This window comes from Micropterus salmoides, unplaced genomic scaffold, assembly GCF_014851395.1.
Source record: "Micropterus salmoides isolate LMB-PRFRI ecotype aquatic unplaced genomic scaffold, ASM1485139v1 Ms_hic_scaffold_3, whole genome shotgun sequence".
Lineage (NCBI taxonomy): Eukaryota > Metazoa > Chordata > Actinopteri > Centrarchiformes > Centrarchidae > Micropterus > Micropterus salmoides.
This window is the reverse complement of record NW_024042261.1, coordinates 13365318-13393059: the sequence shown is the minus strand read 5'-3', so window position 1 is coordinate 13393059 and position 27742 is coordinate 13365318. Positions and strand designations below refer to the sequence as shown.

Sequence of the window (27742 nt, the reverse complement as noted above, 5' to 3'; positions counted from 1 at the left end):
TTTACACCCTTAGCACATAAACTTTGGTCCACTAATAGGACCACTAGCTGCATGGCTAACTACGCTAACTAGCTAACAGCAGCTACAGTTAGTAGCAGTTAGCGTTACTTTAGAAACAAGTAAGGCTATTTGTCCATCAGGAAACAATTACATAAAGTATGATCCAGTTCCACCCAAATCAGGTAATAGTTATAAAGTTGTGTTTTTGTACAGGAGTAAGGCCCAGCCTCCAGACATGCCCTGCCCCGGCGGCATGTATCGTTTTCCCAATCTAATTTTAGTCTCATTTTTTTTTTCTACCTTGTTAAACAAATTGATTATAAGGAAAATTTTGCACCTGCTAACAATAAAGCATGTGCTGTAGTGTGTGCGCGTCCCAGCATTTGATTTGCATTCATAAACCTATGGACGCTTATTTTCATTTCCCTGTGGAAATTCAGGGGAATCCAATCAAATGTTTACTGACAGCTTTTTCAGAGGTGTGTCAAGCAAGTCAGAGACTCTTTTGAATGTCCTTCAGAAAGAAAAAGCTCTCAATAAACTCCACATGAAGCATTGCTGCAAAAAAATTTCCCACGCTTTTATTTTGGAGGCACAATCATCTAAGAAGTGATTGTGTGACTAACTGTAGCTGTCATGACTGAGACCTATTTCAGCACCAGCCACTGAAATTTTTTTATTTTTCTGCTATCAAAGCAATCTGGCCGCGGGCCACCTATTGCCGACCACTGGTGTATGGATTAGATCAGATTATAGACAATTTGGAATGCTTCCCTAATATTGAGTTGCACCCATTTTGCGCAACCCATGTCTAATTTGTTCACAGTCTTTTTAATTGACAGCCAAGCTGTTGCCAACATTGTGAGGACACAAAGTCCACTCTTTGCCTCCTCAACATGCAGCGAGACTTGGATGCATTCTTGGGGATAATTCCTTCATTTTTCTATGGATGTTCATCTGAGCTGGAGGAGCTGGGCAGAAGAACACACTCCTGTCGTCTGCTCCTTTTCCGCCTCCTCTTCGCAATTCGTAGCCTCCTGCTGATCACATCTGCAGGACACGCACACAGATAAACACAACATATTAATTAAACTGCTTTAGAATATAAAGAAAGGCACGTTAAGGCATGTTACCTCCACCGAAGAGGTTATGTTTATGGTTCTGTCTGTGTTAATTAGCATGATCTCTTCAAAGTAAGGACTGGTGATTAGTTAAGTTAATGTGATCAAACTAGTTCACAGGATTGGTCAGAGGATCAAAACAGCTCTCTGATGACTGAACCTTCTGTGGTCCACCTACCTGCCACACTGTCGTAGTCCTGCTGTGGATCGTGCCAGTAAAGACTGGGCGCAGTCCTCCAGTGACGGTACAGGCGTGTGTGAAGCACTGACAGGGTCAGCAGCACCAGCAGGAAGCCCAGTGCTGCTGCTGCCCACACTGCCTCGTCTGTCCTTGGGGTCCTTGGCAACCCCTTATTCACAACAGCGGCCCGGGCCGCGGCCCTTGAGTTCTTGTTGCAGTCACAGTGTTCGCCTTCTTTGCAGCCGTCACAGTCTTGGCTGTTGGGCGGGTAGGTGGCTGGCTGTGGGTGCTGGTGTTGTTGTGGCTGGGGCGGAGACTCCAATTGGGATTTGGAAACAGAATCTAAGCCTGTCTTTTTACTTTTGCGGTGCGAGTGTGTGTCACTGTGTGTTTGTTTATGTTCCAACTCTCTCTCTTTAACATCTACTGTTTCATTATCCTTCACCATGGTGCCTGCTGTGTTGTCTTTATCAGATTGTTTCACTTTGGCTTCCACCTCTTCCACTCTGTCTACAACAGAGTCTTTATCCCTCTGTCTGGATGAGTCTGTACCTTCATCTTTGGAACTGAGGGTCAGGGCTTCAGGTCTGGCAGTATGGTCATGTCCACTGTTCAAGCCATCTGCAAGAACATCCAACCCAGCAGAAGGGTTTGGGTTTCTGAGGGCAGGCTGTTGTGACGTTGTCTGTAGCATTAGCCTGCTTTTCTGAGACTCAGACGCCCCAAATCCTAAATATTCAGCTCTAAGTGAAGTCTCAGACATATTTGAGCCCAAAGAAGTTGTGGGCCTGGGTTTAAGGCTCTGATTTATACTTTTAGACTGAGAAGGAGCTTTCCTTGGACCAGGATGATCTGAGAGAATCCTGTTCCTTGGACGAGAGTCTGCTGATGGTCCAAGTGTGTTGCTGTTGTTCTGGGCGTCCCCTGTCCTGTTGAGGGTGGTTCTGCTGGTCTGGTTAGACATAAAACTGGACACCGGAGTTATTGTGTTTTTACTCTCGCCGTTATCCTTAACATCCCCCCATTTTTCTCTAAAGGCGGCTCTTATCTGCCTGCTTTTGCCTTCCTCTTTAATTTGTTTCAAGCTATTCTTCTTCATGTTGGACTCCAGCTCTGTCTCCATCACTCCATTCTGCAGAGAAGAGATGGTCTGCTCACAGCATCGCCTCAGATCCTCCTGGGGATTTATAGTAACAGCTACTTAGAGACATTTTAAAAGACTACTGAAATGACTCTTGTTGGCTGCTTTCATTGTAGCGCACGTAAAATTCACGATAATTAACGCTATGTAAACAAACAAGCAAAGTCGTCAGTCCAATCTCCAAACCTTCATCTTTGCAGAGTGTTTCTCTGGATGTGCATGTCGTTCCCTGTGCTGCTCTGCTGACCAGGTTAACAGCAGGTTGTACTTCCTGCTCTGGCTCATGCCACCGCACTCATTTCGTGTGGATGTTGTGGTCTCCAGCCAATCACAGACCTCTGTAGAGGCCACGGTGGACAGCTCTAAGGTGCGACCCCAGGACACTAAGGCTATTGGCTGAACACAGAGAAAACAGTGAACATTCACACCCTTTCTTCCAGAGGCAGAAACTTCTAATTTATTAGTCATGGTACACTAACAGACTGTAATAGCCCTCTAAAGTAATCCCTACCCCTGCCCTCAGCTACTGTAATGTAATTTACAGGTACTTGTTTAAAGACAGTAAACAACAAATATAATAATTTTTATTTAAAAAATTTTAATTAATTTAAGTTACTCTTTAAATAACTCATAGGTGTATGTAATGCCTGATTTTTGTGTTGTTATGAAAAAGTGTAATGCTGCTGTTATGAAAATGAATAGAGCTAATGTTGAGGTCATTTAATCAGAACTTGTCCATCATTGTCAGTATTTAAGTCGTTTATCATTATTGTTATTATTTTTTCTATAATAATTATGTATAATATCAACTGAAAATCCAGAGGGGATGTTTCACTATTAGCCCTTGGGGACTTCTTACCTCTCCTGCGTAATTCATACAGCGTATTTTTATTTGTCTTTTGTGCTACTAAATAAATAAATAAATAGGTTGAAACACTGGAACTGGCTTGCATGGCATCAATGCATGTTTCAGTCAGAATCAGTAATGCACAGTAAAACTAAAAAAAGCATATATAGAACCACAAGAGAACATTTTAAAATATGAACATGAGTGTATAGTGTTATTCATTAACAAGCACTCCTAACAAAGGCACATTAAGACTTAAAGGTTCAGTGTGTAAGTTTTAGTGGCATCTAGTGGTGAGGGTTGTGAATTGCAGTCAGCGGCTTATGGTGCATTCACGTGCTCCTCAGATGGTCCTATTTTCCGAGCTGTGAAGTAGTTCTTCCGACTTCAGTGTGTGTTCATATGCACTTAAGTCATAATGTGGGATCAACATGGATGCTACTACAAAGATGTGTTAGATTAGCACTATCAGAGCACAACACAATCTAATATACACTATATTTCCAAAAGTTTTGGGTCGCCTGTCTTTACATGCACATGAAGGTTAGTGACATCCCATTTACAATCTGTACGGTTTAATATGGAGTTGCAGCTATAACAGCTTCAACTCTTCTAGGAAGGCTGTCCACAAGGTTTAGGATTGTGTTCATGGGAATTTTTGACCATTCTTCTAGAAGCACATTTGTGAGGTCAGGCACAGATGTTGGACGAGAGAAGGCCTGGCTCGCAGTCTCCGCTCTAATTCATCCCAAAGGTGTTCTATTGCGTTGGGGTCAGGACTCTGTGCAGGCCAGTCTCCACACCAAACTCACTCATCTGTGTCTTTATGGCCCTTGCTTTGTGCACTGGTGCGTAGTCATGTTGGAACACGAAGGGGCCATCCCCAAACTGTTTCCACAAAGTTGGAATCACTACAGCTAAAACTTTCGGTAATATAGTGTATATGTCATATAAAATATGTATTTGCATTATTTGATTTTGCACAAATCAAAGTTCTTTATACTTCTTTATGTCCTGTCTTTATTTCTGTTTGTGCACTCAAGATTTGAGAGGAAAAAAAGATAGTGATTATTCCGACACCACATGAATGCACCATCAGTTACTGCTCACCCCTCCCTAACCAAGTGTGCAGAAGAAGCTACGGTGACCGTAGTGCTCTTGTGTTAAATAATACATTTGGGCCTCCATTTGTTCAAATTTCACTTCTTTTCTTACTTCTAATAAACCAGTCGACTACTACTACTACTACTGTTACTTCTTCTTCTTCTACATATTCAACATAGTGAAGAAACGCACAACCTGGCGACTTCCATGTAAGAGGACCCGTGGTGTATGTAGATAGAAATGGTTCATTCTAAGGTAAAAAAACATAATGGTTCATTATGTAAGGTCTTATACACCACTGCAAACATAGTTTTACATATTATATTGCGTTTCTGTCAATAGATCCTCCTAAATAATACACACTGTACATTTAAGAACATGACAGAACCAGAGAACCAGAAATACTGGTAACAAGAACTGCAAGGCTAAAAGCTGTATTGAGAAGTTTCAAATTACATGTTCTTCACCTAAATTAAGCCTGGAGATGAGCTGAGCACAATAAAAAAAGCACATACACTAAAGAGTAGACCAAAGGAGAAACAAGGACCATATATTTATAAAAGCTTTTCAGTATATCCTATTCTTTCATTTTGGGCAAGACAACAGCTGATTATAATCACATCAACAGTACACCATCATGCATAAAGAATGTGACAGGTTTTTCCTGTACACCTTGGCAATTTTTATGCCAACTTTCCACAGCCTAAAGTTACATGCCTAAAGCCCAACTTTTAAATCTGTTGTTATATCGCTTGACATTAGACTGCCTCAACATACATCTAATCTTTTGTCTTTGTTTAAGATGTGTGTAGTTTTTCCTAATAATCCTAAAAGGCTTCCTATATTACTGCTGCTCCTCAAACAGTGTAAGTCTCATTCACACTTACATAAAGGTTGTTCAACCCTTAAACGTGGCTTTAGAGATAACTAATAGGCCTGGTTTTACTTCATTAACGGATAGGTCTATTTGTGAAAGAGTGGTATTGAGTTACGCCTTCAGTTGTGCTCGGGAGTTAAATCTAACAAAGACATCAGATCACGCAACATTCAAAATGTTTCAACACATGAACAGGACATTATGCTACCTTAAAAAGGAGAAATATTGTTGCTCTACAGTCCCTTACTGCCTTTGGTCGGTTAGAGAACAGAAATAAAGGGTTTGTCTCACCGTTTGTTTAACAAGCAGTGGATGTGGGGTGATGACGTAGTCAGGCAGACAGGAGCGGGCCAGGACAGACAGAAGCAGACGCTCGTGGAGAGGAGCACAGGGATGGTAGAGCAAAACAGTAGCTCCGTGCTGGAATTTACACAAAAACACGCAAGCACACATGTGACTATCACTGTCCCCGTGCTCTACCACAGGGTTTCCATTGACATTTCACAAGCATTTATGACACTCAACAGCTATAACTAAGGCTAAGTGCTCAAAATAATATAATTCCCTCCTTGTTTGTTAATAATGTTTTTCAGCAGATAAAGATTCCTAAGAGGAAAATGGCTGGTGTCCTCTGTGGAGGAAAAACAGCCGACAACCACAAATTAAAGTGTTAAACTAGCTGAGATGTGCAGTGCAGTCTGGCTATGGTCTGTTTGTTAAATCCCTGATATTCAAGAATATCCATTTTAGTGACAGCCCTGCTATCAAAGGTCCAAACAGGCAGAATGTGATTGTTGCCAGACTTCCCTGTATTACTCTTAATTTAAGTCACAAAGGCACAATACACTGATTGTGTCTGAAGTCCAGAGTGTGATGCATTGGAGCTAAAACAGATTGTTGGATTGAGAAATAATACAGAAGGGACTGTGGGATATTAGGTAACTCAGAAGAACTGGCCACCAGTCTACATATTCTACTGTCTACAACCAATTAACTCCTCAATGCTTCATCAACCTCATTCTGGAAAACAAAGGCATCTTAAATCATTCTGTGAACATCCAAAAATGCACCACAATACCATGTTGATTCTTTACTATGTTGTCACTTTTACATAATAAAATAGATTTTAGAGTTAAATAGAATTTAAATTACTCACAGTGCATCGCATTATACTACCTGACACAGAGCATTACTTTCTGCAGCAACAAAATGTCTAAATGCTCATGTAACTGAGTGCTGAATGTGCAAACAGATAAGCGGGTGCTGTGGTCACTACCTGTATCTCACTAACTGTTACAGCAAAAACTGTCTCCCTCTTCATTAATTTACTTTACTAAGCAGAAACAAGAGATTAAATTGTTGTGAAAGTGCAGACGGAGGCAGAAGCAGCGCCTGCATGTTTGATATGGTGACTTACGTGCAAGTTACTGAGCCACCGTTGAGGAGGACAGTACAAGTACTCTCCACTCTCTGCCCTTACTGGTCTGTAAGCTCCACTACAACACACACACAAATAAAGACACACATTTTAATATCCTCTATATACACATGACAGTTTATATTACATCAGTTGATAACTGTATTACAGTATTACAAAGCAAAGAAAGGAAAATAACGACACTGCTATGGGTTTACGTGACTAAAGGTGTCCATATTCATGTGAATACAGGTGTCTCCTAACTTGTGCTGGACCATCTCCCCACCTCATGGCAGCATTATATGCCTATCCAAACAGCGTTACCTGTTGGGAATGGTGTGGTTGTAGGAAATAGATTTATCCATGCAGATCTGCCTGGCTGGCTGCAGTGAAAAGAAATTAGGTAAATTAGATTTAACCATAAACACCCAGTCATCACCAAAACAAACACTAAGTTAGCGGCTGTTCAGTTTTGACTAATAAGTTGCTGACATCCATTACAAAACAAGGATGACGTTTAGCAAACTAGGGCTGCAAAACTTCTCTTTAGCAACACTTTGTGTAAAGTTGAAAACAAGACAAAGCCTTTGATTCATGTGATGCATTACCGTACAATTTGCCATTGTGCTTTGATTGGAGGAAATGGCCATGTTAAGATAGTGTTAGGTCAAAAGTTGGGGGAAACTCTCAATTTAAGTGCCCAGCGTCGTGTCCCTCGCCACGCATATGCACGTGTCTTTGTTTTATTATGATGACATTGGATGGACAATTTATTTCGTTGTGATCACACTGCCACCCTGTGATGTCCAATCCACGTCCAAATGCTAGTGTTTTCTAATATCTAAAAACATATATTTATGGCTTTTATACACAAAGTATATCTACATGTAAATTATACTCCTGTCTCATTGTTTAAAGCATGTGGTGTTCGAAAGAGCAAAAAGTCTTTCTGCCACATGGGAGAAGTTGGCTTCCAGAAAGTCAGATAACGTAGTATGTTTGACAAAGTCCACTTCAAGATGAGGTCGTGTAAGGTGAACGGGTTGACTTCAGGAGTTTCAGGCAGGAGACCGGGGTTGGAGTCCGGTGTGAAACCAAAAGCTTTATTATTTGTTGACTTATTATTTTCAGTTGCTAGAGAATCCAGTAAAGACTTCCAGCTGATAGCCAGGTCACGTCGTAGACATTGGCACAACTTCCATTTTGTAACTATTTTTTAACCATGACTTGGACATATGGATTGGACGTTCAAACCACGTTCATTCAACCTCTAAATGTTTGTTGAGTGCTTGGTAAAGTGTTTACTCACCTCGGGATCATACACTGTGTCAATACTGGGAAGCCTCTGTAGATAAGAGACAGTGAACACTGGTTAAATCACTGATAGAGCAACTTGAACAAGCCAAAACCTGATTCAGAGTAGGCTACCAGCTGTACCTGATGTACTGAGTTTACCACAATAATTACTTTCCTATGATTGTTTAAACTTCCTGGCACCCAATCCCTGTAGCCCACCCCACCCGTTTTTTCGGGGGATGAATTATTTGCAACACTGATGATGAAGTCTGTTGAATCCACAGTTACCTGAGGAGACTCGGACCAAGCAGACAATGGACAGTTCCAATATACAGCATCCGCAGGCAGGTCCCTGTCCAAAGACAGCTATCACACACACACGCACACACACACACGCACACACACACACACGCACGCACGGAAATGTAGTGATTTTTAATGCCTCCAATAACTGAACATAAGTTAAATGCTTGAAACACCGGGTGATCCACGCACCAACAGACAGTAGGTAACGTTATAACATTTTAGTTACCTTTCCGTTGTCACATCCTGACCCCCGAGACTCGGAGACCGCGCACCGACCCAAACTGACCCACAGCGCGGCCAGCACAGTCACAGTCAGCGGCGGGGACGTCGTTTGGCTCGGCATGGCGACAACCGGTCAGTCACTCAAGTGTGACCCGATGTGGCTGAGTGTCATAGCTTCCCTTTGGTCCTCTAGCTACAGAGAGACCGAGAAACAACTGAACTCCTCATAACTCCAAAACACGCATTTCCTTTGGCAAAGCACCATGGAGCGGTGAGACGTGGGGCTGTCGGCTAAAAAGGTAACCGTCCCACGGTGTCGCGTGCCCGTGTCCTTAAGCTAACTAATCTTCGTTGTCCTACTAATGAAGAATGCGCAGGAAATGTAACAGAAAGTGTGTGAACTTTCATAAACACTTCGCCAATGTACAGCTAATACACTATCAAGTTGTCTACATTATTGAAAGATAACGTTTTCCTGATACATTTCAGAATCTAACTGCTGTATCTTATTGTATCGCCTTCATTAGCTATGTTAATATCTTGTTTCTTTTTTCTATGCGTAATGTGTCAATTAGATTTGAGATGTTTTATGATATTATGTGATTATGTACGATCCAGTATTTGCTCTCTTTTCCCTTTTCACTTAAATTGTAATATCCTTACTTTTACTTTGAAAAAAAAATTCAATTTCCGGAATTACGCTGACTTTCTGGTGTTTCCTGCTAACTTTACTCAGCCTAATTACGGAAGCTGGGAAAGATCAGAAGAAAGAAGTTTGACTAGTAGGGTAGTTTACTACTTTGTGGCTATAACTTTGAATATCTTCTGGAGGCGACACAACAGCTTATATGACTTTATATGATTATGTCTCTTGCAGTTGGTACATGATTACTAGACCTAAGGAAAAACGACGTCTCTCTCTGCGACACAGTTCAAAGCATAACGTTACTGTTGCGTCTGAGCTGCTCGAAATTAAGGGCAAACAAGCAGAGCTGCCAACTCTCACGCATTGAGCGTGAGACTCACGCAATTGACACTTTTCACACGCTCAAACGCCATCCACCAATTTTCTCACACATTGGAAAAACTATACCTTTATACCAGGGGGCATAGGCAGGGAACCACGGTGGTAACAAAGGCTATATGAGTAAGTCATAGATGAATAGCGAGAGGGAATTACGATCTGGGGAAGCCACAAAGTTTTTCAATCTGCATGTGTGTATCTTGGTGATGGATTTTGTCATGTCCTTCCGTTAGCACCGTGTTTACTGTTTTTTTGCATACGTTTACAGTTTACATCAGTAATGCAAGCAGCAGTGTTTTGTAAGTCATTTTATTCTGCACAAAATAAAGTGTTAACCGCATGCCATGGCAGACCTGATTTTTTGCACCATTAGGCGTTGGAGACTTCAGATTCCTTCAAGTGGCTTATTTGGGGTACGATCGCCACTACATTTTGCAATATAAAAATGTATAATCTGAGCCTTACTCTGTTGGGAATGTGAGCTGCACAGAGCTGCTGATGTTAACGTGAAGATTTGTGGTGAAGTGCTTTTAGTTAGTTTCATTTTGCACAGGTCTCATCTATACAGACAGGTTCTGTGTCTGTCTGTCTGTCTGGGATTCTATCATATCAGCAGTGCAAGTAATGAACAGCAGATTATAGGGCGGGGAAATTTTGAAAAATGTGTGATTAAATGATTAATAACACAATTAACAACTAATTGTGATAAATGATGACATTATTCTCACAAAAATCTTTATGGAGATATCATATAACATAGATGCAAAAAGTTTTGAACATTCAGTTCAGGAGTTTCTAACGGAATTAAAATGAATTAATTTATCCTTGAGGTGAAAGGGTGCCACATTTAAAGAGGAACTTTCCCAAACAAAGACACAACGAAGAGGGAAGACTAAGTCATGAAAGAAAAAGAAATACAGAATACTTGAAAGCCATACACCTACTGAATTATATTGTGGTATATTTTACATTTTAAATATTTTTTTTAGTCACCTGCTGCCTGAGTTTTGTGTTTCCGTTGACATAGCCTAGATAAAAACATGTCCTCCATAAATTGATGCAGAAAAGGCAAGAATTGATGCAGAAATGTTCACCAGAATGCAGGAAATTAAGTGTTTAATGCTAAAACTTTGCTGGGGGATGAACCCCCACACCCTCCCTCTAAATAAATGGCTCCTCCAAAGGAAAACCTATACTCTTTCTTATTATGAACTAACCTATAATATTCCATACATTCTCTAGAATTAAAAGAAATACAGTATCTGGTTTTGACACATAGATTCTGGGGGGAAGACTCCCCAATACATGATTTGGTAGACATTAAGGCTATCATGTCTGGAGGTTGGCAAGTACCCTGATCACACTGATCAGACCATGATTATTGACTTGGCTTTTCATCTACACATACATGTGGCTGTGACATGCACATTAAAGAGTGATGACCCTGACCCCTGCGGTGGGATATAACACAGAAGGCCTAAAATGAACCAACCTCCAATACCGAATCTCACTCAAAACTAAATTGAAAAGTTGGCAGCCCTGCAAACCAGTTTATTCTCCAGGGGGCCTATTTATAAAGATTCCTCATACAAATAGTTGCTCTTTTAAGAAAATCCTTGGAATAATTACGTTTTTAAGACTTTACCCAAGTTAGGACTAGATCTTGGTACTTAGACTGGCCAGCATTGACAGAAATGGCCATCCCCACGTTAATGTCAAATAGATTAAGTAGCCTACTAAAATTTACCATGATTGTTTATACACGTCTATGATTAGGCCAGTCGGTTTCACTCTTCTATGTCCATTATCACTATAGGTTCACACCTGAAGGTCCGGTTCCTGAATCGTACCAATGCGAGGAGGATACATTGTTTCAGTTTTCCAACTGGTCCGGTTTGTGGTCACAAAGGCAAAACTCAGAAATTGTACACAAAGGCCATGTGGTGGAAATGGCGATCAATGATTGGTCATACAGTCGGCAGGTAACAAGTAAACAAAACCCTCCAAATTCGTACCTGGATATCTTTATCCATTATAACTATAAGAATTAACAACTGTTTAACAGTAAGTTCCAATGATCTACTGATATTTGTTTTTTTTTTTGTTTTTTTTATATTTTGAAATAAGTCATTAGTGTGGACTGGCGACCTGTCCAGGGTGTACACCGCCTTTCGCTCGATGTCAGCTGGGATTGGCTCCAGCCCCCCCGCGACCCTGTACGCGGGATGAGCGGTTGATGATGGATGGATGGATGGATGGAAGTCATTAGTGTATTTATTTTGTTTCTATATTTCTCATATAGTGTCATATATTTTCTAAACTCTACTTTTACACTATTACACTCTATTTGTTTAAAGGATAGGTGTCGATGTTTTGTCCATTCTCTGCACATACAGAAGATGGTTACCATTGCTTTGACTCAGTACTTTAGGCCATTGGATTTGAGTACTGACTTCCAACTCTGAGGGTGTTCACATCCATATTAAGTGAAAAGTAGAGTAAAGGAGTTATGGACTTTTTTTTTGTAATTCTTTATTCTGACTTGCATCAGGACCAGGGCAGTTTTTCAACAGTTACAATAATAAAACAATGATAATAATAGTTGTAATAGAAATACATTGAGGAATGTAAAATAAATAAAATATGAGAATTTTTGGGAGAGATAAAGTGTGAACTTTATAGAGTAACACAATATCACTGATTCAATCACTCAATAGGTAATAACCAACTATGTAATTTAATAATCTTCTCTTTCTGAAGACGAAGAAACATAGTAATCTTTTCCAAAACATACATGTAATTTACTCTAGCTTATCTCTCCACTCCTGTACTGTAGGGCGGTCAGGAAGTAACCAGCTCCTCGTGAGTGCTTTTTTTACAAGCAGATATCAAAATACCAAACAAATATTTATCAGGTGGCCTTACCTGAAAATCAACATTTCCTACAAGTTATGTGGAAAATCGCCAGTGTTATATGCTTTTCAGTGCTTTGGGAATGTCTCCCCAGAAGGGTCTTATCACTGGACACTCCCAAAATATTTTCCAGTGATTGGCTTCCCGAAATCCACACTTTCTCCAACATTTGGCCTCCCTTCCAGTAAGATGTGCTTTCTTCCTTGATGTAATAAGGGAACAAATAAGACACTTCCACCCAAACTCCTACCACACATGGGAGTTGGTGCATTTCCAGTGGACTTGCACACATCAAGCCAATCATCATATGGTGTTGAAAAATTAACTTTGTTTTCCCATTTTTCTTGTATTCTGTAATGTGGGATTTTTTGTCATAAGGCCTTTATAAAATCTATAGATAACATCTCTATTTGAATCCTTTTGATAGGTACTGATAAATATTCTTAGTTATGTGATGTTCAAAATGATTCGGTAACTGAAGATTTCTATAAAAATCAGATTTTTCAAGGCCAAATTCTTTTCTCAGGTTTTCAAAGTTTTAAATCGTAAGAAAAACCATTGAATTATTTGTAACTTATGGTTATATCTGAGCACTTTAAACTGGAACCTAAAAATTGATATTTCAGAGGCTGTTTGCTCAGTGAAAAGGGGGAAATCTCCAGGTAATGAAGGGCTTTCAGTTGAATTTAATTTAGCCTACATTTTTGGGACATTATTGAAAGTCTTTCATTTGAATTATTATATAAGAATGCACTGTAAAAAAGGAAATGTCCACAAGTATGAAGCAAGGCTTAATATGTCTAATCCCCAAACCTGATAAAGACCATTTACCAAAAACTGGCGGCCTGATTACAAAATTTTGTCCTTAATTTTTGCTAAGTGGTTTGCTAACAGGTTTTATGTCTAAACGTCACATAAGTTCTAATATAAGACTTGTAATCAACTAGCTGGACTATTCTCATCACATCAGTACAGACGCACAGATTGTATTTCTTGATTTCTATAAAGCATTTGATACTGTAGAACACTACTTCCTATTCAAAGAACTCAAAACATCTGGTTTTGGACAGATTTGTATATCTAATGTTGAAATGTTAAAAAAATATCAACAGTTGTGTTATATTATACCCAAATGCCACAAAAAAGATTTCCTGTACTCCGATCACATCGGCAGGGCTGTCCTATTTCACCTTTATTGTTCCTGGGTGAAATACTTAAATTACATATTTGACATAATCCTATTATTAAAGGCTTGTCTATGTTTGGTAAGGAAATTAGATTGACTCAGTTAGCTGATGATACAGCTCTTTTTCTAAGGGAACAAATTAGGTTGAATATCCCTAATTGACCAATTTTCAACTGCTCCCGGCTTAACTTAACACATCTAAATGTGAAATTTTATGTTTGTATCAGACAGGGGAAAATGTTTATTATATCTGTTAAGAAATGTTTAAAATATCTAGGTATTCATATCTGCAGGGACTACATAGAACATCAACAGCGTAACTTCTCTCCTAAATTGAAGAAGACTAAAACAACACTGAACTTATGGCTTCAAAGAGACATTTCAGTATTATCTTGACTAAAGCAAAAGGGATTTCAAGATTTGTTTACCCTGCTCTCTCTCTCAATGTCCATGATTTAACGTGCAAAGACATAAATATACTCTCAAACTTTGTTTGGTAAGAATAAGCACCATCATCTAAAAAAGCGTTGCTCTCTGGCTCTAAAGATGAAGGTGGCTTTGAAACTCTGGACTTCTGGGACTTGAATTACATTACATACATACATTACATACACTTTTCTTTTATTATAATTAATAAATCAATTCCACCTCTTGGTTTTCGTTTACAGTTTCGGACCTTTTGAGTTTTTGACTTTGTGAATGCAAACCGGAACAGTTGAAAAATTGAAACATCATCCCCACATTGGTTCGATTCAGGAACCGGATCTTTAGGAACCCGCCCATAGAGTGCATTTTTCTTTTCTTTTTTCTCTCTTATAAACCTATCCTTCTATATGCAACCACATGTCAACCCACATCAATGAGTCATGGGACTCCTCCTTCCTAAGGTAAAGTTTCTGTCGCTTTCTTGCCAGAGTTGCTGAGTTCTGAGAATTTTCCTAAATCACTCCTGAGCTAGGATTCCTTGCTGGACATTTTTTGGCTAATAGGCTTGGTAAAACTTTACCCGCAATAGGATACCTTCCAGAATGTGTACCTATGCAGACATTGCAGATAGGCTATTAAAGGGTATTGTCCTGTCACCGGGTAATCCAGGTAATCCAGCCATTCTATTAAGGCCCACAAATCAGACAGAACAGCCAGAATAAAACTGGGTGTGTTGCTTTCAAAATAAAACGAAAAGCGTGCAATCTGGCACTTGTTGTGTCACAACAAACATAAATTATTAATGAAAACTGTGGAGTTGGATAAGAGTTAAATATATGGCCTGTGCATTTTTAGTAATGACAAATATTTATTTTAACATGGGTTTTATTTTGAAACGTTTGAAGGGAAGTCTCACTGATTTTTGCCATCTTGACACTTCCCCTGTTTCCCCACCCATAAAACTCTCTAGCTCCACACAACATGTCATAAAAGTGCACAGGTGTGTCTGTCAGAGGAGCCTGAGTTCCTGGATAGAGGAGACGTCTGGACCTAAATGGAGTCCACCCTCCTTAAAGGTTTGCTGTTTATGTTTGGACTATGATTTGTTTAGCATTTAGGCTTGATGAGATGTTGGCTAGTCTATTTTAATCAACAGACAACAAACCAGTAAGCAATAACTGTTTATAGGTGTGTTTCCATGACTAATAGGCCTATATGATGGCATATTAGGGCAATTGTAGGTAAGAGAAATATACGGAGCTGGGGGAAAGGTGTAATAATATTCAGAGAAAAAAACAGGAGGAATAAACTTGGGAAAATATTGTTTTCTGAATTTATTTTTGCAGTCATTAATAATACAAGAGTCAGTGCAGACTTAAGAGAAGAGGTGGAGCTTTCAGACGGCAGAGGGACTGCAAGCCACGTGAAAGCATGTGTCACATCTTAGTCATTTATAAATGTCAGTTCTTTCCCACTTTTTGATGCTTTCAGTCTTTGAAGAGAATATAGTAAGCTATCTCATAATATTGGTTGGTGAAAGAAGCTGCTTTCATAGAGCCTTTAATAGCACAAGCACATCTGAAAAATGCTATTTTCCGGGGTTTTTTCTCTAGCAAATTAATGACTTGATTATCTCAGAGAATATTCTAGTTGTTTTCTTATAAATGTGTGAGCTTCTCTGTCGTAAATTTACCACTTCAATCTCAGGGAACATCAGAGTTCTGTCTGGTAAATGTAGCCCTATGACCATTTTCTCACCGAAAATGACTCCCTTATTCCCCCGTGTTTTATTTTATTTTATCTACAATGGCCTAATACGCTTCATACTAATTTACACTACTATTAGTTTACACAAAACAACACTTTATCTTTTTTCCTTGTGTGTGTGACACTTATCTGAATAATAATAACAATAATAATAATAATAATAATAATAATAATAATAATAATAATAATAATAATAATAATAAATAACCCCCCCCCCCCCCCGAAAAACATCTCTAATCCTGTCACCCTGTACTGTCTAGCTCCAGGTGCCGCAGGTGTCCAGCAGCCAGCGGCGACCTCGCCTGGTGGTTTGCAGCCTCTTCCTGAGGTAGCGGAACCTGCAGACCTGTGCAAAGAAAAGGAAGACAAGAGTCAACCCGGACACCCTGCAGGAACGGGAGATGGACTTGTGAGCAGGAGAGATATTGGAAAAACACAGTTGTTTGTTTTGACAAAATAGCACAGACCCAAATTACTCTCACCAAAAAATGAAGAAATGTTATGTCTATTACTCAGTAGTTAATATTTTGTGACGCTGATAACAAATGATACATGTAAAATGCATCTAAAGTTGCAAAATAACTAAATAGCCTAATATTAAAATAAAGACCATTAACGATTACTGTAACGCTTATCAGCTCTGTTATCCCCACTAGACTGGATTGGAAAGATTGTGAAGAACACAGCAGATAACTTTGTTTTCTCTTTTTTGCCTGTCACTGGCAGCTGCACTCATGCAACAGGTCTTTGTCCTCCTCGGACAGCGAGGATGAGGGTATCGGCAAGAAAGACAAGAAGAAGAAAAAGCTGAAGAAGAAGAGGAAAAAGATGGTATGGTGTCTCAAAAATCTTCACCACTAAGCAAGAATTATTCACTTGTGTTTTGTTTTTACCATAATTGAGTGTTTTTTTAACCCTCTGCATGAAGTATTAGGGTCAGATTTGGACAGACTATTTCACGACAGAATCCTCATGTCTCATCAGATGTTATTACACAACAGTCAGTTGATCCTGTGTTTTCATGTGGGTGTTGCATTGTTTAGAAGACACATGACACAGAGACACGTGAGGCTATAGTAATGATGAGGTCTGACCTCTGGCAGAGGAGGGAAGTACAATGTGAGCGGCATCAAGCACCAGCCAGTCAAACTAAATAAAACAAGGAATGGAATTAATTTGCTTATAATGCAGATCAAATGTCACTTTTGCAATGATTGTCTCACCGCATAGTGTGTATGTGCAGCTATAACAAAGCCTCGCTCCAGGGCGTTCGCAGTGACTCATTCTATTAGGTTCACATTCATCACTTTCACCAACAAATACATCTCTTTCAATGTGTACTCTGAGTTGAGCAATAACTTCACCACTTCTTTCTCAACAGGATTCCAGCTCATCCTCCTCCTCCTCTTCTTCTTCATCTTCTTCCTCCAGTAGCTCTTCAGACAGTGACAGTGAGGTAAGTTGTCATTGCTGTATAGAAGACAATTGCGTCCATGCAACTCCTGTCTTACTGTAACAAGCCACACAGTAGTTGCCCTCTTCACACACCTTTGAATCCAACAGAGTCTGGCCTGAGCTAATTATTCAAGGACCAGACGTTAGATGTACAGCTCTCAGAGACTGTAGAACTGATGGTTTTGTTTATGTAAATCCTCCAGTAATCTTTCATGCAGCATTGCTAAATTTAGTCCTTTTTTCCACACATACAAACAATTTCAAATCAGCTCATGGGGGATTGAGAGTCCCTTCTAACTATGTTACTGCCTCAGGTGAAGATACAGTCAAAGCAAACAATACAGCCTGTTAAGAGAATATTTATGGTGAAATGACAGCCAAATTGACTGCATTTAAAAATCTAAAAACTGAGCTTTTTCAACAGTTTCAGCTTTTGAAATAGCTCCAAACACTGGTATACATTTCCAGTTACACACAATACACCCTGAGGTCAAGGCCGAGTGTCTAATGTCCTGGATTTGATATCAGGCGGTATCTGACAGGAGAGGAACACACCCAATGTGTGAAACACCTTATGTACCTACCACAGCAAGTGATCTTTGTAGTTTTAGTTATGGAATGGGAACGCCCCAGACGTCACAAATGTGTGTGTGCAGCCTTACATGCATGGTTACATGACTAGTAGGCAACACCCAACTCTGATGACTTTCTTCATTTCTACTTTATTAAGCAAATGTAACACTCACTTTGCAAAAAAGCTTCACGCACAAGCACACATACTGTTTTTACACACTTATGAAAAAAATCAACATTGCCTACAGGATGACAAGAAGAAGAAGGAGAAGAAGAAGGGTGAGGAGAAGGAGTATGGCTGGGACAGTGTTATATCTCAGGCTGGTAGGTAAAACACAGCATTTGTTAATATGTTTTTAGATGGCTTTTGATATAAATCTCTTGGGGGTAATGCCTTTCTAAATTCTGTGCATTCTCCCCATGTGATATTGTGTGCTAAGTACGCTTGTATTCAAAAATTCTTTGCAAAAAGTTCAGTTCCATCTATTCTGCTGCTGTTTTACTTAAAATATTTTATTGTATTATTATAAATATTATCTCCTGAGATTACTCTGCAATTATATATTTGTAATACAAGTATTGTCTGTCACAGAGAGACACAGAAGCAATTTATTTATTTTTTGTTAATTAAATTTTAGCATCGACAGGGTCAGTCAGCCCTAGCAACACAATAGGCTGCTCTTTTACTGATAATTTAATAAACTCACTGAAATCATCATTCACTCACTCACTCATACATCTGCACTTGTCATTTTTACTTTTATTTTGTTTTTGTCTGAATGCTTACTGTTTGCTTACTGAAAATTTTAAAACGGCATTAACTGTAGCAGAAAGATAAAAGATTCTACAAAGCATTCTGCTGTACATTTTTACAGGATTATCTCTGCATCAAGATAATAATTCGGGCACATCATGAAAATCTACCAATGTAAAGTGCAACAACTTTGATACAACAATTCACTGCTGTACACAATAAATGTAATTGCTTAGTGGTCATGAAGGGTCAATACAAGATACAAATACTAGAATTCAAATACTTTGTGCAAATACAAGATTCAACAGGTTCAATCAGCAATATATTAAAATATAGGACCTCTTCAAACCAAGTCCTTGGTCCTTACTTGGTCAGAGAGATTTGATTACCACAAAGCAGGATCAATTGGTGGAGGTGGAGCAGATTTCACATCAACAAAGGACATCGGTTGGCATTCATCAGTTACCATTGGAGCTGTCGGGTAAAATTAGTCGGCTACAATTTAATTTTCCAACAGAGATAAAAAGATAGTATCAAAAAATCAGGAAACTTAACGACTAAGATGTGTCCTAACCAAAAACATATTGTTAATTTACCATCAACATTACACTCTGTTGTGGTATCCTCTAGACCTGGACCAGGAAGTGCAGTAGATTTTATAATGGTCACACACATCTCCAGCTGCTGTGTGTGACCATTATAATATAGTCATTGTCATGTTTTGCCAAGCGCAGACAAAGGATTAAAGGGATTTGGACCCAAGCGCAGAACACACAGAAGGGAACACATGCAGTTTATAGTGTTTATTAAGAAACCTCAAAGGTGAACAGGTGATGTAGAGGCAGGCTACAGTCCAAAACAAAGCAAACAAATCCAAACTGGTGCAGGCAATAATCCAAAGTGCAGAGTCCATAATGGTTCCAACAAGAGGAAAAGGAAAGAAGAGGAGCTTGAGACCTCTGGCAGGCAGCCTGGAGACAGGTTTGAAGAGGAGCTTTAGACCTCAAGTGGGAAGCCTGAGGGCAGAAAAGATGGGCAATCAGGAGGCGAAAGCCTCTGGAGGTCGGGTAGGAGGCAGTCAGTGTAACTGAAGAGCAAGACCGGAGCCTAAAATTGCTGGGGTGCGGGGCCGGAGTCCAGCAAGAGGGCAGTTCTAGCAGGCTGGGATGAAGGCAGATTATTGGCAGGCCAGAGTGCAGACTGGTATGTAACAGGCTGGAGACTTGGTGTGTTGGGGTGTTAATAAAGTTTGTCACCCACTCAGGAATCAAGTCCCTCAGCCAGGGCTTGGAAGATACCTTCTGGTGTGCCATAGAGTACAAAAGGCAGTCTTCGAACTGAATATAAGCCAGATCAGGAAAAAAGAAGGAGATCAAGTTCGAGTTCGAGTGGGTCCATAATGGTCAGATGTTCTGTCACGTTTTGCCAAGAGCAGACACAGTAGCAAAAGAATTTGGACCCAAACGCACAGGTGCAACAGTGTGTGTGTGTTTAGTCTTTATTAAGAAACCTCAAAGGTAAACAGGCTTACATAATAAAGAGGCAGTCCAAAACAAAGCAAACAAATCAAAACTGGTGCAGGAAATAATCCAAAGTGCGGACTCCATAATATATCCAATAACACAGGCACGGGAGACAGGTAGAAACACTTGACAAAGAACAAAGACAAGTCGACAACAGACAATGGGAGAAAAAGAGGGAGGTGATTAACGAGACACAGGTGGAAATAATAAGGATCGAGCCAACGAAACAGGGCCACCAGTTGGGACACATTGTGATATTTATTATCTCCCATTCTTTTATACAATAGTAAAGCTCATAAATCTCTGGTTACAGCAGCTCATGAAAACCTCATCACTTAGATTTGACAGAATTACAATGAATAATATTCAGAACTGCACGATTGGCTCTAAATTCCCCCTTTATCAGCAGCATTGATTAAGATTAAATTTTTTAAGCAAATTCTTTACAGTTTAATGCGTTTAATGTTTTCAGGTCCCGATGGCCAAATGGAACATCAGTGTGTAGAAGGCCTGAAGATGAGCCAGGTGAGAGAGAAACCAAGCGACCTCCCGTTTTAAACCAGCTGTTGCTGTTAAAACTGTCATTATAGGATTTCTTTCCTTTTCTTGCTGCAGGGTTTTAAAGTGTCAGATGATGAAAATGACAAGAAGAAAGGGAAAATGAAGAAGAAGAAGAAGGACAAGAAGAAAAAGAAAAAGAAGAAGAAGGTATGTCAAAATGTCTGAAAAACAGCAGATTAAACAACAATAACTAACTGTCTTATTGGACTAGTATGTCACTAAATAAATACACATTAATGTGAATCACACTTTTCACCTTTATGTTTCTGAATATTGCACAGGGTTCGTCCGCTTCCTCATCTGACAGTTCATCCTCTGACAGTGAGGATGAAAAGAAGAAGAAGAAAAAGAAAAAGATGAAGAAAAAGAAGAAGAAGAAGAAGAAGAAGGTGTGATTTAAAGAAAAAAAAAATTGACACTATGCAGTTACAATATTATGCAGTGACTATCTTGGTTGTCAACTGTCTCTGTGTCAATACAAACGATCACAATTGTTTTGTTTGTTCTTCTTTCACAGGACTCCAGCTCCTCTTCATCATCCTCTTCTGACAGCGAGGATGACAGGAAGAAAAAGAAAAAGAAGACAAAGGACAAGAAGAAGAAGAAACACAAAAAAAGGGTAAAGCAATGTGGATACATGATTTAGTTTGTTTTCAGGTCAGGGGCGAAGCTGCTCATCATGTGATTCTCACAAGGCATTTCTCTTATTGTAAGAATGCTGTGTCAGGTGACAATTTTGTTTTTCTGCATACAGTGGAGTTTTTTTTTCATTATGCACCAAGTAAGTGAACTAAGTGAACAGTATCAGGGTTAAATCCCATTTATTAATGCACCACTGTAGAGTAACATGTGTTCTCTTTGTTATAAATAGCAAACTGGATTACCTAACAGTGCGCATACCGTCTGAGAAAATGAGCAGTAGGTTCTATACCTGTAAGAGAATGGCATGAGAAGACACATAGTTACCACACTGTCTTTACACCCCGCCTCATATTGTTTGTCAGCTTGATTCAAATTGGATTCCATCACAGAGATATGAATGAGTCTGTAGACTCAGATTTGTTGTTGGTTTATCAACAAGTGATGGTGATGGCACACTGGATAAGACACATGCCTTTGGTGTGAGAGACCTGGGTTTGAATCCACTGTGAGACACCATTGTGCCCCTAATCAAGTTATTTAACCCCTAGTTGCTCCAGAGGTGTGCGACCTGACATATTTAGCAATTGTAAGTCACTTAGGATAAAAGCATCAGCTATATTAATAAGTAAGTGTGTGTTTTTGTGTGTGCAGGTTTTGTATAGCTCTATGCATACAGTATATAGATTTGTAAGGGACTATACAGATCATGTTCATGTTTTTTACAGGATGAAGAGCAGAATGAGCCCAGCAGGGCTACTGCTCTTTCAGCAGCTGGTGAGTGTTTCCACTTTTTCATGACTTAAAAAAAAAGACAGAATAACCATAACAACGCAACAAGGTTGATGCTGAACTGCTCTCCTTTTCTGCAGGTGCTGAGATTTTGATACCAGGTGCTGATGGAGACAAAAAGAAAGACCAAGATGACAAGGTGAAATACTTGCGCTGACTGTTTGGGTGCCACACATATGTACATGCACAAATGCACAGAAAATCATTGCTTCCCTTTGTCACGACAGGCCAAGAAAGAGCTTAAAGCAACAGAGGAAGGTGAACTGTGCAAAAACTCTGGTCTGGCTGGTATGTCTGCTGCTCTCTAACAAATCAGACATGGGTTGGAGGCTCGGAGAATGGGTTGTTGTTTTGGTTGTAATGAGGTTTCCTGTCCAGCAGGGGGGGCACATGCCTTTCCTCATGGTATTGAGGAAGGCCACCTGAGTGATGACGAGGGAGAAGGAGAGGGGGAAAAGGATAAGAAAAAGAAGAAGTTGAAGAAGAAGAAAAAGGTAAAATGAAGAATCTTTTTTAATGTGCATGACAATTGTTATAGTGCATTATCACCAACATAGCGTGTACTGATGCAGCGTTTACTACATAATATAGTTATGTTGCAGGATAATCAAGATCAAAAGGCAACATGTTCTGTGTTTTTCAACAGGATTCTGGCTCATCTTCAGATAGTGATGGTGACAAAAAAGACAAGAAGAAAAGAAAAAAGAAGAAAGAAAAGGTATACAAAGCACTGTGGGAAATAGGTGCAATTTTTGCGTTACATTGCATCAAACAAGTAAACAGTATTGTATATTGCATGTTCACATTTTTTAATTAGGTGGAGCCGTGGATGGTGAATTTACTATATTCTTCTATAACAGATTCAGAAAGGTCTGTGTGCAGGCTAGGTGAATTGAAAACTCAAAATTGTCCATAAGTGTGTGAATGTGTGTGTGTCCGTCTAATACAATTATCATGTTTGTGGATATCAATGTGAATATTTGTGTTTCATTCATAGGACTCTCCCTGCAGCTCCTGTTCATCTGATAGCTCCTCTTCAGACAGTGAAGATGACAAGAAGAAAAAGAAGAAGAAGGTGAAGAAGAAGAAGGTTTGTGTCTTCACACTTCTGCATATTACATTTTTTGTTCTCTTTCTATGTAATCTAAAAGCTTCATTCACATCTTTGCAGGATCCCAGCTCTTCCTCCTCCTCTGATAGCGAAGATGACAAGAAGAAGAAGAAGAAAAAGAAGACAAAGAAGAAGAAGGATAAGGTTTGTGTCTTCACACTTTCTGTATGTGACATTTTTTGTACTTGTGCTGCTTAATGTAATTACGTCACTCTCGGCTCTTTTTCTTTACAGGATTCCAGCTCTTCCTCCTCCTCTGATAGTGAAGATGACAAGAAGAAGAAGAAGAAGAAGAAAAAGAAGATGAAGAAGAAGAAGGACAAGGTTTGTGTCTTCACACTTCAAACTGCACATTACATGTTCTTTTGCTGTTTAATCTGATTACTTCATTCTCACCTTGCTGTTTCGTATTTTGTTTACAGGATTCCAGCTCTTCCTCGTCCTCTGATAGTGAAGATGACAAGAAGAAGAAGAAGAAAAAGAAAAAGAAGAAGAAGGTAAAAGATGTTGTTGTGTTGTCATGATGTTCCCTTTCCACTGTTGCTCTTTTGCTAATGTTGCAATCCTAATGCTCATAAACAGATCAGATGAAAGTAGCAGTTTATGTGACTAACCAGTGAAAATAAAAAATTCAATAAAGGATGCACTTCTGTTACTGACTGACTGTACTTTCTAGAAGTCCAGCTCTTCTGATGAAAGCTCCTCTTCCTCTGACAGCGATGGTGACAAGGTGAAATGACACACACACAAATATAATGTTCTGTAGTTAATTAAAATTATTCATCTGCACCCAAGTTTACAAAGTTAAGAGAGATACACGGCTGCACAATTCGTCATGGGCACTTTTTTTTTACTTTAGAAAAAGAAGAAAAAGACAGATAAGAAAAAGGATAAGAAGAAGAAGAAGGTGAGAACATCTCATCCTTTGTTTTCCATTCCAGGTTTTTGTTTTTTTCTGACAAAATTGACAGAAATGTCCAAAAAGATTAAAGATTTAAAGTCAACCACAAACTCCAACATGTTCAAACGTCTGAAAATGGGAAAATGGAGCAGCTTGTCACTGTCGTAACAGAAGGATATGTCACCACTGCAAATTTTCTACTGTATGAATGAAATGTGATGTGCATAATCATTATTTCTTTTTCTGTGCAGGATTCTTCTTCTGACTCCTCCAGTGATTCTTCTAGCGATGACGATAAGAAGAAGAAAAAGATGAGGAAAAAAGATAAGAAAAAGAAGAAAAAGAAAGACAAGAAAAAGGTAAAGCAATGTGGATGTGTTGTATTTGTCACACAGGACGCCTCCTGCTAAATATATTTGTAAGTGCTATTTCCTGTCATATTAAGATGGGGGAAAAATAGCATAACAGTAACACAGTTACCATATTTACATCCACCAAGCACTCAGATTCTTCTAGCAGTGAAGATGACAAGAAGAAGAAAAAGAAGAAGAAGAAAGACAAGAAAAAGAAGAAAGACAAGAAGAAGAAAAAGATGAAGGGGAAAAAGAAGGTAAATTTGGGTGTGAATTATGCTCATCTTTGTTTCAAAAAATATAGATGATGGAGTGTTGAGTGCTTTATATTTGAACAGGACTCGAGCTCTAGTTCATCGAGTTCATCTGACAGTGACAGTGACAAGGAAAATAAGAAGGACAAGAAGAAGGAAAAGGTATTTTGCTCATAATATGTGAATAGCATCAGTTTATGTCCCATGTGTGTCATGGGCTCCTGCTACCATTCCCCATTTCTCCTCTATCATCTGTCAGCCCTCCTGTCTCCTCAACTCATCTCCAGCTACCATAATTATTCAATAAATCTTGTAACATTCACCTTCCTCTAAGTCTGTGTTCTGCCCTGGGGTCCCTCTTTGAATTAACTGCAACAACGTGAAAGTGAAATGACTGAATCTTATTGGTTTCCTGTTTGGCCTTCAGAGTCCAGGCTCATCAGGAAGTGAAAATGGAATGGAGAAAAAGATCGTAAGTTTGCTCTTAACATAAATTAAGTGAAGAAAGTATGGGTGATTAGAAATACATGATCCATTCTTGGGCCAAGCTGATACTTCCTCCAGCTGAGTAAACTGCTGCCTTGTTGATTTAATTCCAGGAAAGCCCAGATGGTGAGAAAAGCGGTGAGCCAAAAATGGAAGTTTCAGGGTCAGGTGGTGGCGGACGATTCACCCCCAGTGGCAGCAGCTCTAAGCTAGATGGCCCTCCTGTCACCTCATATGCGTCACTCCCGTCCAAACCCGTTGTGAAGCTGGATCCGCTGACTCCTTCAACTTTCTCCAAGCCCTCTGCCTTTGGCTCACCACTGAGTGTGGGTGATAGGCCCCTCATTCGCAGACCTCCCAGCCCCATGGAGTCCCTGATGGTGAGCTCAAGGAGTTATGGAGATGGAGGGACCCGTTCTACTTCCCACTTCACCTCTACTGACCTACTGAGAGGCTCCAAGCCTTACCAATAATAAGGTGTCATAGATCAAAATAGATGTTACTGATTTAAAAAAAAGCATGGCTTTCATGGCATTGCTGGAAGTTGAATGTGACCTGAGATCTGCTCTAATGATGATCTCAGTGCATAAAATATGTTTTTGGCGTATTTTCAGGTGGAATATAGGTAACAGGGTAAAGATTAATTGTGACATGATGAAAAAGTTGAGGAAGATTAGATAAAACCATAATAAAACAATAATGATTTTATAATTTTTTGTAATTAGTAAGAAAAAGCTCATTTGTGGATGGAAATTTACAATCACGTGAAATAATGAATATAATGCTTGCTTTGTGGAATAAAACAACATGATTTTGTTTTGTTTCCTGTTATTTTTACAAGTAGTAGTAGTAATAGTTGTCATCTTTTGTTAATTAAGTATAAAGTCATTTTGATGATGGCAGGCTTGTTGTCACTTTCACAATACAGTCGGACCCTTGTTGAGAAAGTGTATCAAATATTTTCAAATATATAAAAGCATAAGATTTATGCTTGTGTGTGCAAGGCCTTCCTGGACTGATGAAGATGAATGAGAAATTTGCCATCAGCACAATCCCGATACTCACTAGGGTAAATGTGAATTTTACATCAGGTTCTGAAGCACCAGAGCAGGAACTAACAACATTGCCACCATAGCCATTTGGTGGCTTTGGATGTAGACATTTATATTGAGCTGTGGCATCTGAATGTAGAGGGAAATCAGAATAAAGTCTCTGACAGATGTTCTAGTAAAGTCATTAGTGATGCTTTAAATAACAATCCGCAAATTACAGTGAAAATATTTTGTACATACCAGCTACTGTTACTACAATGTACTTACAATGCAAAGAGGTGAACAAGGGGCTGCTTTATTTTACAGCCTGTGATGATGAATGACATGACACACAAGCTGTTCAAGGTTTGTTTTCATTGATGCATCCTACGTTGGTACCCAGTTCACACTGCTGCCCATTATATCATCCATCCAAGCTACCACATAGTTGTATACAACTACAGGATACTACAGCTATATAGGTACATCCTTCTCCCTTTTTTTAATATCCTATTGCAACAGCAATAACAACACTACATTAATAATAATAAAAATACTCCATATTTAAAAATGTGAACATTGTAATTTCCCTAAGAGCATATTTTAGCTTTTTATTTTTAAAATAAATGATATCACAACCAGTGGTGGGAATTCACTATGTAGTCCTACATTTACTGAAGTACTGCACTTCAGTACAATTTGTAGCTACTTGTACTTCACTTGATTCCCTGCTACTTTATGCTTCTGCCCAGAGAGAAATAATGTACTTTTATTAATTTTCTTGAATACAGTGTCCTTTTCCTTCATTCTTCTAAGATTTCCACACCCATGTTTAGGACTCAATAACTAATTAAACTAAGCTTTTTAAACTTTTTAAGATGGAGATTGACATTAAAATGGTATTTAGCCTGCATGTTATGGCATAAATGATAAAATGTCAACATTAAAACACGTTCTGCATAATGACCACTTTGATACTTTAATTAATCATTAACATTAAATGCATGACTTTTTCTTGTAGTGGAGTATTTTCAGTATTCATTCACCACTGATCACAGCTAATTTCATTGAAATATCTACACTGTTTTTCTTCTCTTTTTTTCCCGACCTACACCAATACTAGTCTCCATCCATCCATCGTCAACCGCTTGTCCTGTGTAGGCCTACAGGGTCGCGGGGGGCTGGAGCCCGCCTTTCCACATCGGACGAAAGGCGGGGTACATCCTGGCCAGGTCGCCAATCCATCGCAAACAACCAGTCACACCTAAGGACAATTAGGGTCACCAATCAACCTAGGCCGCATGTCTTTGGTATGTGGGCGGAAAGCAGGAGCACCCGGAGAAAACCCACGCAGACACGGGGACAACATGCAAACTCCTCACAGAAAGGCCGGGCCAGCCGCTTGTGTCATTTAGGCTATTTCTAAATGCCTCTTTAACACAACGACCAAATACCATATTTTCCGGCACTTCCTGCACTCG

General features: G+C 39.3%; 2 protein-coding genes across 13 annotated transcripts; one reads left to right on the top strand and one right to left on the bottom strand.

The window, feature by feature from the left end:
* Nucleotides 1-607: 607 nt before the first annotated feature.
* Nucleotides 608-8663, bottom strand: tp53i13 (tumor protein p53 inducible protein 13). The gene is made up of 9 exons (XM_038692644.1): nt 8517-8663; nt 8273-8350; nt 7998-8033; nt 7013-7071; nt 6689-6767; nt 5563-5691; nt 2630-2839; nt 1300-2479; nt 608-1050 (listed from the first exon to the last, which is right to left on the bottom strand). The coding sequence occupies exons 1-9, from the start codon at nt 8631-8633 to the stop codon at nt 944-946; spliced, it is 1995 nt and encodes a 664-aa protein (XP_038548572.1). The 5' UTR covers nt 8634-8663; the 3' UTR covers nt 608-943.
* Nucleotides 8310-26046, top strand: LOC119882563 (cylicin-2-like). 12 transcript variants are annotated; one of them, XM_038692632.1, is made up of 25 exons: nt 8310-8328; nt 15032-15137; nt 16089-16237; nt 16555-16659; nt 17210-17284; nt 18105-18180; nt 20606-20658; nt 20749-20841; nt 20976-21083; nt 21209-21313; nt 22062-22110; nt 22206-22264; nt 22353-22413; nt 22504-22619; nt 22772-22843; nt 23123-23215; nt 23297-23380; nt 23659-23733; nt 23913-23966; nt 24096-24143; nt 24386-24496; nt 24637-24747; nt 24829-24906; nt 25172-25216; nt 25344-26046. In XM_038692632.1, exons 2-25 carry the CDS (start codon nt 15116-15118, stop codon nt 25701-25703), a joined length of 2202 nt encoding a protein of 733 aa, XP_038548560.1. In that variant the 5' UTR covers nt 8310-8328; nt 15032-15115; the 3' UTR covers nt 25704-26046. The 12 variants fall into 12 exon arrangements, with proteins under 12 accessions (XP_038548560.1, XP_038548563.1, XP_038548561.1 ...); XM_038692635.1 differs by lacking the exon at nt 8310-8328 and adding an exon at nt 8673-8811 and having other exon boundaries at nt 21212-21313; XM_038692633.1 differs by lacking the exon at nt 8310-8328 and adding an exon at nt 8673-8811 and having other exon boundaries at nt 22507-22619.
* The last annotated feature ends 1696 nt before the right edge of the window (nt 26047-27742 follow it).